General features: G+C 50.9%; 1 protein-coding gene across 2 annotated transcripts in view; it reads right to left on the reverse strand.

Annotated features, from left to right (window-relative positions):
* MYO1D (myosin ID) overlaps positions 1–7839 on the reverse strand; it is a 304232-nt gene extending 296393 nt beyond the window's left edge. Inside the window, exon 1 of one of the 2 annotated variants that reach the window (XM_032457713.1) lies at positions 7387–7839. In XM_032457713.1, coding sequence (XP_032313604.1) covers positions 7387–7481 — 95 coding nt within the window. In that variant the 5' untranslated portion in view covers positions 7482–7839. Of the gene's footprint in view, positions 1–7045; positions 7302–7386 lie in introns of those variants that run through there. The other variant, XM_032457714.1, reaches the window with a different exon arrangement.
* Positions 7840–8067: the final 228 nt, after the last annotated feature.

The following is an 8067-nucleotide window of genomic DNA, read 5'->3' on the forward strand; positions in this document are numbered from 1 at the left end:
TGCACAGAGAGAAGAGGGCAGGGCTAGGATGGTGCGGGGCATCGGGGCCCACGTTAAAGGGGTGTTTCTGAATGAGAGACGCTCTCTCCTTCCACCAAGGGTCTGCTCACGCTCGACCTGTTCCAGAGCACTGTCCACCTACTCTTATCCCATTTTCTCTTTTTCTGAAATCCCCGAGAACTCTAGTATGTGACACACACACACAATTCTTAATTACACTGTCACCAGTTCTGTTTTTTAAAAATATGGTTCGTTGGCTCCTTCTCTCTAGGAAGCCCTCAAAACAACTGATTGTCTGCAACATTCATTTTGGCTCAGTTATCTTTTACTTCACGTTGATCCATTTTTTTTTTTGAAGTATCTTTTACTCCCAATTAAGCTATACCCCAAAGAATAACTTTCTAAAAAGTAACCCCCACCAAAGTGCCCAACATAGTGAGAAGCACACAGCAAGAATTCAGGTAGTTGCCACCTTTAGGGCCAGGAGTTATATTAAGGTCTATAGTTAAATAAGGAAATGAGTTAGTTTTTTTTTTTTTTTTTTAAAGACTACACTTAAAGTTCATCACCCAGCTAGAGTGCTGGAGATTTAAGGCACCAATGTCACATCACCGAATTTCCTGAAAGCAGAGAAGAGTAAATGTGAAGAATAAAATATTTCGGAATATTTATGGATAATATGAGCAGCTTATCTCCTTTTTCCAAAGAGTTTAAAACAATTTTCAGAAGCTAAACAGCGGTAACCCTGGGGGGAACGGGTATGAGTGTGCTTACTGTGACAGTGATGGAGAGCTGGGATAGCAGGGGCGCTTGGTCTGCAGGGCTGCACTGGGAGGGGGCTGAGAGGAGAGACAGAGGACCATCTACTGAGCACCTACTATGCTACAGGTACCACGTCGGGCATTTCACAGGTAGTAGAGTTTAATCTTCACAATAATATGTCACCTTTACAGATGAAGAAACCGAGGCTTAGAGAGGCTAGTCAACTCGTCTGAGGTCACATGGGTGATGAGAAGTGGTCAGAGACAGAATTAAGGTCCAGATCTGTGTATCTCCAATGCGTTTGCTCTCTCCAATAGGTAACTCCAACCCCTTCTAGAACATTTTTCATCCTTGCCCCCTCCACCCCAAATAAACCCAAAACAAATGATTCTGTCTTTCTGAGGAAGTTATGGAGTCAGGACAGGGATGTGAGGCCATTTGGGAAGGATTCAGGAAGAGAGTTAACATTAATTAAGAGGAAAATGGTCTACCAAGCACTGACCAGGCACTTTTTACACATCATGTGATTTCACCCCAATAACTGTTTTACATATAAGAAAACTGAGGTTTAGGGGCATTACCTTACCCTAAGCCATCACGCTAAAAAGAGTGGCAGTGCAGCTGGGACTTGAACTTGGTCAGTTAGGTCTCAAAGCTTGTGCCCTCTCCACTGCTCCCTGCAGCAGGCATGCTCTCCCCTCTCTTCTTTCCATAAATGCCAAAAAGTAAAGTTTGGAAAACATCGTTCTGCTAAGAAATCTACCCAGTAATTATACAGCCATTGAACCGAAAGGAGCCTGTGTCCCACAGGAAATAGAACTGGTATCTCAACCAAGGAATTGAACAGACGAAAAGAGAGAGGCTTGAAGTGTCTTTTTCAAACCGCTGTTACCCTCTGAACCCATTCCTGAACACAGCTGACTTTTTCACAGGCCATGTCAGTGAGGCACGGACAGATGACCTGCCCAGTGGGGCTGGAGCCTCCGCTGACAGCAGAGACCTTAGATGGGCTCGGCAACCTATGGGCAGTGGCACAATGACCCAATCCAGTCCCAACGGCAACTCAGCAATGGGCACCAGAGTTCTCATAAAAAAGATGCTGGTCCCTGAGATCAGGTCCTTTCTGCCGAGCTGGCTCAGACTCAGGTGAAGACATCAGCAGACAGCCCTTCCCATCAGGATAATTCACAACGCTGATGTCACATGAGTCACTAAACAGACACATTTCTATCTCTACCAGAGTCACCGTTTTCATCTCCAAGTTAACCAAAAGGCTCCTCTCTTACATGTGGAAGCAGAACCCCCTCAGAACCAGCGATGAAACGCACCAGTAGCAGCTCCTGAGGGCTCAATTCCACCCACATCTGGCTCTATTTGGGAGCTAAATTCAGAAGTCGTCTCCAGGGTCAACAAATGACCCTGAATAAAAATAGTCTTGGAAAGCTGTCACAGAGTAGGAAAGGAAACAAGACGGCAGGGTGATTCACTCCAAATGGCAGCTCCGAAACCCAAATTCTCATTTTTTTGTCCCAATATGAAGCCAATGTGCAAAACAGGCCCAGAGCAAACTGTCCTTTTCCGAAGGCCTCTAAAAGTGGTTGCCAAAGAATTTCATGTGGAAGCCAAAAAGATTTAGCGTGCCATTCACCTCTCCTACAAATCTAACCATAGCCACTCTGAACAAAAGCTCTGAATCAATCACGGACTGACACTGGCTTGAAGATCACCAGAGTATCTGAGATCTTGCCCCCGGCAAGAAAGAGGGACCCTTTGTCCTACAAGACTTTCCAAATGGCCAAACAGCCACAGAGAAAGAGTACAGAGGTTGTGCGGTGAGTGTGAGTGTGTGAGTGTGTATGCGTGTGCACGTGTGCCAGTTCACCGTCTTTCTGTTAACTCTACAACTCATTTCTCCTGCCCTCCACACAGTTGTATTAAAATAAGTACAATATTTTGAGACAACTGTATGCTTTTTTAAAGTTAAGAATCCCACAGGCTGGACAATAACCAGCCGACAATAGCTGGCCTAGTTCACTCATTTAAAAATGTACTGAACACATGGATGCCCGGCTCCGTAGCATGACAGAAAAACGCAAGAGGGCTAGTGGCGAGTTTGCTCCACAGCCACTCGCTCGCCCTTGCTCCTTCCAAAGCCGTGTATCTAATTTCGTACTCGTAATTTACATTCTTTTTCTTAGCGATGGGCCCCTCTCCCCAACTGTAATGAGTTTCAAAGGGTCACAAAACCTGGATTCGCCTCCGGACAGGCTTTGAGGATCGCACAGTCTGGCGGGAAGGCAGGCATGCAGAGAACAAGATAACACGATAAACCCTCTCTAGCAGTGAAGACCAAGTGTCCGTGTATCCTGGGAGCACAGGTGAGGGTACAGTTAACTGCCCTCCTGTCCCGGAGGATTGGGAAAGACTTCTCAGAACTGGTCTCACAGGATGAGTAAGAGTGCGACAGGCAGGGAATGAGGGCAGAGAGGAGGGAAGGAAGAGGATGTTCCCCGGAGAACAGCCCAGGCCAGTGGTTCTCAACTGGGGACGATTTTGCCCCATCCTCCGAGGGACATTTGGCCGCATCTGGAAACATTTTTGGTTGTCATATATGTGAGGGGAGTGGTGCCACCGGCATCTGGTGGGTAGAGGCCAGGGACGCCGCTAAACATCCTACGATGCACAGGACAGCCCCCCACAGCAAAGCATGACCGGCCCAACGTCAACAGCGCCAAGGCTGAGGGGGGCCTGGTCTCAGCAAAGCTACAAAAGACGTGCCGTTTAGGTTAAAGGTGAGAAGCTGCCTGTAGCTTTGGCAAACACAGTGCTTCAAATGGCTGCTTTTATGGAAGAGAAAACCCAGTAACAAAAGAGGACAAATTAAACCTCCAAAGAGCCAAGAAACCAGTCTGAGCAGATACCTTATTCTAAAAACGGGTGTTTTTTTTTCTAACACTGTTTTCTAACAGTGTTAGAAACTGGGAGACTAAGGTGGGTTTCCTCGTCCTGTGGCATGAAAAGCACGTGTCTCAGGGATCCTGTCCTCAGCTCAGAGCAGCGGCCCGCATCCTTCCTTCCTTCCAGGATGGCCGAGCGAGGAGCAAGGCACAGGGAGGACCAGATGTTCCACGGGGCGTGGCCAGGAGGGGTTCTCAACTGCGACAGGGCGCAGCGTGGATGTTACTTTTGTTAGAACTCAAGTACGAGAATGGCCTGAGCAAGGAGAAACGGAACCAAAGGGCTCCAGGTCCAAAAAGGAAGTGGCTATGAAGAAGGAAGAACATGGTGGGGATGCTGTGGCCACTGTTGGGGTTGGGGTTGGGGGGGTGCTGGTGGGACCCAGGCCTGACCACGAAAGCAGGAGGTGCTTGTGTGGGAATCTTGGTCCTGGGCACGGACCCTTGGAAATGGAGTGTGGAGCTTACCACTGCCACCAAAACCATCGACACCTCTGTTTCCATCTCTGCCAAAAGGAAAAACAAACAAACAGAACAAACCTCCCCTAGCAGGAGACTTCCAGGAGGCAGAGAAGGCAGCCCTCAGGATGCTGGTGGTTTTTGATATAAGGGTGAAAAGCACAGCCTGAAGCTCCTTCTCATTTACACTAACCCACATCCCCCCTTAAGCCTTGCCTCAACCAGACCCACGTGCACAGACACAGGCCTACACTGATTTTTAAAAATAATAACAAGTGAGGGAAAAGTTACATCAGTTGTAGCAGATGTCTGAAAATCAAGCTTTAACCAAGAGGGGAAAAGAAGGCCAGACTAGCAGCAAAATAAGAAGATAATTCTAAATGGATCTCGTCATAGAAGCTTCAAAAAAAAAAAAAAAGTAACTGAAACATTCCTTTTCTTTCTTTCTTTCTCTACAAAAAAAAATGTTGTCACAAGGAAGGTCCTTCGTGCCTAGCATTATGCTGGGAGCTGCCGCCGGGAAAATTAAAATTCGGTTTGGATGACACAGACCCCTGAAACAACGGCAGCCTTAAGTGTCCAACTGTATGTTACAGACTGTAAATAAAGGAAAAGGGCCTTGCAGAAGAGCCAGGCAGACAGCAGAGGACAGGTCATTCCAGACGGGAGTGAGAGGAGAAGCCGCAGCTCGGGGAAGGCAGGAGGACGGGGCAGGTGCACACACATGCACTGAGAGATGAAATACACTCAAATCTCGCCTCTATACAACCCTAAAGATACACCCAGCAGGGTCCAACCATCCTTGTCCCAGGAGATGAAAACACGACATCACGTAAGAGCACCCGGATCTGCAAGTGGGTTTCTGGTCAACTCCTGCGAAGGGAAACAGATACCCAAGGGTCGCAAGCGCATGAGCCCAGTGGCTCACACAGCTGAACACTGGAACAGTTTGAGGGGGGGACATCAGGGTGATAGGAATTTCAAACTATCAGGGAGAGAGGCCTGCCTGCCACTGGGTCATCAGGGCTCACAGCTGGAGAGGGGGAAGGGCACTGCTCCCCTTCCACTGTGTTTATGGCTCCCGAGAACAAACCAACTACTCTCAATTTACAAGTAAATCAGGAACAGTCGCTGAACCTGTGCTGTGAGAACTGCAGCCAGTTCTCAGCGGTTGAATACACACACAGGTGAAGACTCACAACATCCGGAGCTTCACTGACCTGGTGACTGGGTGCAAAGGTGAGCCTCGAAACCTGGGCATTACTAGCCAAGGGTGGTACTAATGAGAGCTGGCGATTCCTCCCACAGCTCCCCAACACCTGCTCCTTCCTCTCCAGACAATTTAGTTTATTCACTATTCCCCAAACAGATCAGCTTTGAAGCCTCCACTCCTCTGCTCAGCCACCTTATCCACCAGGAATGTTCTCCACCTACACAAATCCTAAACCTCCTCTCAACCCCTCCTCTCCTCCTCTGGACTGTGTTTCTGAGCCGGCCTAAGGCATCTCTCCCTCTTCTGAACTTTCAGAACAATTAGTTTGTACAACTGCTTGGCAAAGAATCTTCTGAACTCTTCAAAGCTTAACTCCTCTGTTGTTTTCCTGACCTGTTATTTACATGAATGGAAATGTTCACCTTGCCTCTTGTCTTCATTAACATGCCCCCTCTTTGAGAGGTAAGGACACACCTGATAGTTCTCTGGACCCTCCACCTTACCTCCTGGAGTATCCTGCGCAAGGCAGAATTAAACTGCAAAGTTCTCTTCTGAGCAAAGTCAGGCTCACATTAATAATCTTTCTTCAGATTCAAGCCTCACACTTAAAGACATAGCAACCAATGACATGTAAAAGCAAAAAACAAAACAAAACAAAACAAACCCACCAAAAAACACACAAAAAAGAACTAATGTAAGTACTGAAAAATCCTGGAGATCGTTATTTTACAAATTAGAAAACTCAAGACACAATGACTGGCTTAAGGTCATTTGAGGTAGGCAGGTGTGGAACCCAGGTGTGTGACCCTGCTGCTTACTCTGGGACCTAATGAAGCCAGGCCAGGAACAGATGAAGATCTGGGGAACTGCAATTTCAAAGATTAAAAGACTAAAAAAATTTTAAAGTTAACCGGGGTAATTAATACTGAAAAGTGGGGTTAGTTAAGCACCCAAACCTGGATTAAGAGTTCCACTTTATAAGCTTATGGAGTGATATTTAGCTCTAAACCCTACAAGAGATGAGGCCAGAACTTCCAGGAAACACACATACACGTCAAAACCCAGTTATTTTGAAACTCCATTTACCGTAAAGTTTTCTTTAAAAGCCCAACTACTTTAAAGGTCTGCTTACATATTACTTTATCAGGAATGAAATAATCACAGGTAGAAGCCTCTCTAAAACAAATTCGTCCTGGAAACCCATTCCGGCGCGTTGACTTGTGACTACATTCTCAAGGATGTCAGTAACACAAGGGCTCCATCCACAACTCCCTGAAAAAACTGAAACCATGAATGCCTTGTCAAATTCAGACAGTTTATCTTGGCACTGGCAAGCAGAGCAGTCTCTTCGATGTCTGGAAACGTGTCTAATTACGTTTAGAGAGTAACCAAAAAATAGCCAGTGTCCCGGAACAGACGGCTCAGGGATCACTCTACAGCATCCTGAATGACGTGGTGGAACCACGCCAGGAAAAAAATAAAGGAGGAGACCAAGAAAAGAACCAAGTGTGAAACCGGGATGAGACCCTAGCCTCTCTCCAAAACAACCCTCCAGTCTTCCCAGGGCCTTCGGGGCCGCCACGACTCTCCCGAAAGTTTTTCTTTCCCTTTACTTTGGTTTCCATTAGGTCACCCGGCCCGCCCACTCACTTACCTGGGGCAGCGCACTAGCCCGCTCGGCCCCCAGCGCTGCCTCCAGCTCGGCACAGCTCTGACACCCACCGTCCGGACAGCACCCAAGGACGCCCCCTCTCAGGAAGGCGCAGCCCTGGAACTCGGCACGCCCCTTCCACTCCAATTCGGCCGCACCCCAGGGCGTACTCTCTCGGCAACCGTCGAGCTCAGCGGACCCCGGACACCCCAATCCGGCCGCACTCCATCCCTCGAGCTCGGCGCACCCCCGACATCCCCAGCCCGGCCGCACCGGGTTGCAGGGGTGCCCCAACTTGGGGAAGCACAGGCTCGCGGCACTGCGCACCGCCCCTCCGCCCTCACCTGAGCCGGAGGTTGGCCATGAACTCGGGCATGGAGACGGTGTCCATCAGCACGAAGTCCGCCTTGCCGAACTCCAGGCTCTCCTGCTCCGCCATGGCGCCGGCGCGAGGGCTCAGGTGGGCGCGGAGCGGCTCAGGTGGGCGCACTCGGGCCGCGGGGGCCGGTCCGGGGGCACGCGGCGAGCTCGGGCGGGGCCGGGGCGGAGCGCGGGGCTGCGGGGGAGGGGGCGCCGCGGCCGCGGGGCCGCTCGGGGCCGGACGGAGGCCGCCCCGCTGCTCCTCGGCGCGCTCTCGGACGGCGCGGCGCACCCGGCAGTTTCCGCTTCTTCCGCGGCGGCCGCCCGGCGCTGTGGGGGACGGGACACCGAGACAGAGACGGAGACGGCGGCGGCTGGTCCCGCCTCTGGCCTTGGTCTGGCCCCGGCCCCAAGAGCCTCCCGCCCCGCCCCGCCCCGGCCCGGCCTTTCCGCCCCGCCCCGCCGGCTGAGGAGCCGCCCCCGCCGCGGCGCGCAGACCGCCGCCTCCTCACCTGGGCGGCGCGCACGCGCGAGGCGGCCGGCGGGGGCGCGCGAGGCGGCCGGGCCACGGCGGCGGGGCGGCAGCGCCCCCTGGGGGCCGGCGCTGGGAGCTCAAGGGGGCGGTGCCGAGGAGTACGGACGTAAGAGGGTGGGTAGAATCAAGT

Source organism: Camelus ferus, chromosome 16, assembly GCF_009834535.1.
Source record: "Camelus ferus isolate YT-003-E chromosome 16, BCGSAC_Cfer_1.0, whole genome shotgun sequence".
NCBI classification, from domain to species: domain Eukaryota; kingdom Metazoa; phylum Chordata; class Mammalia; order Artiodactyla; family Camelidae; genus Camelus; species Camelus ferus.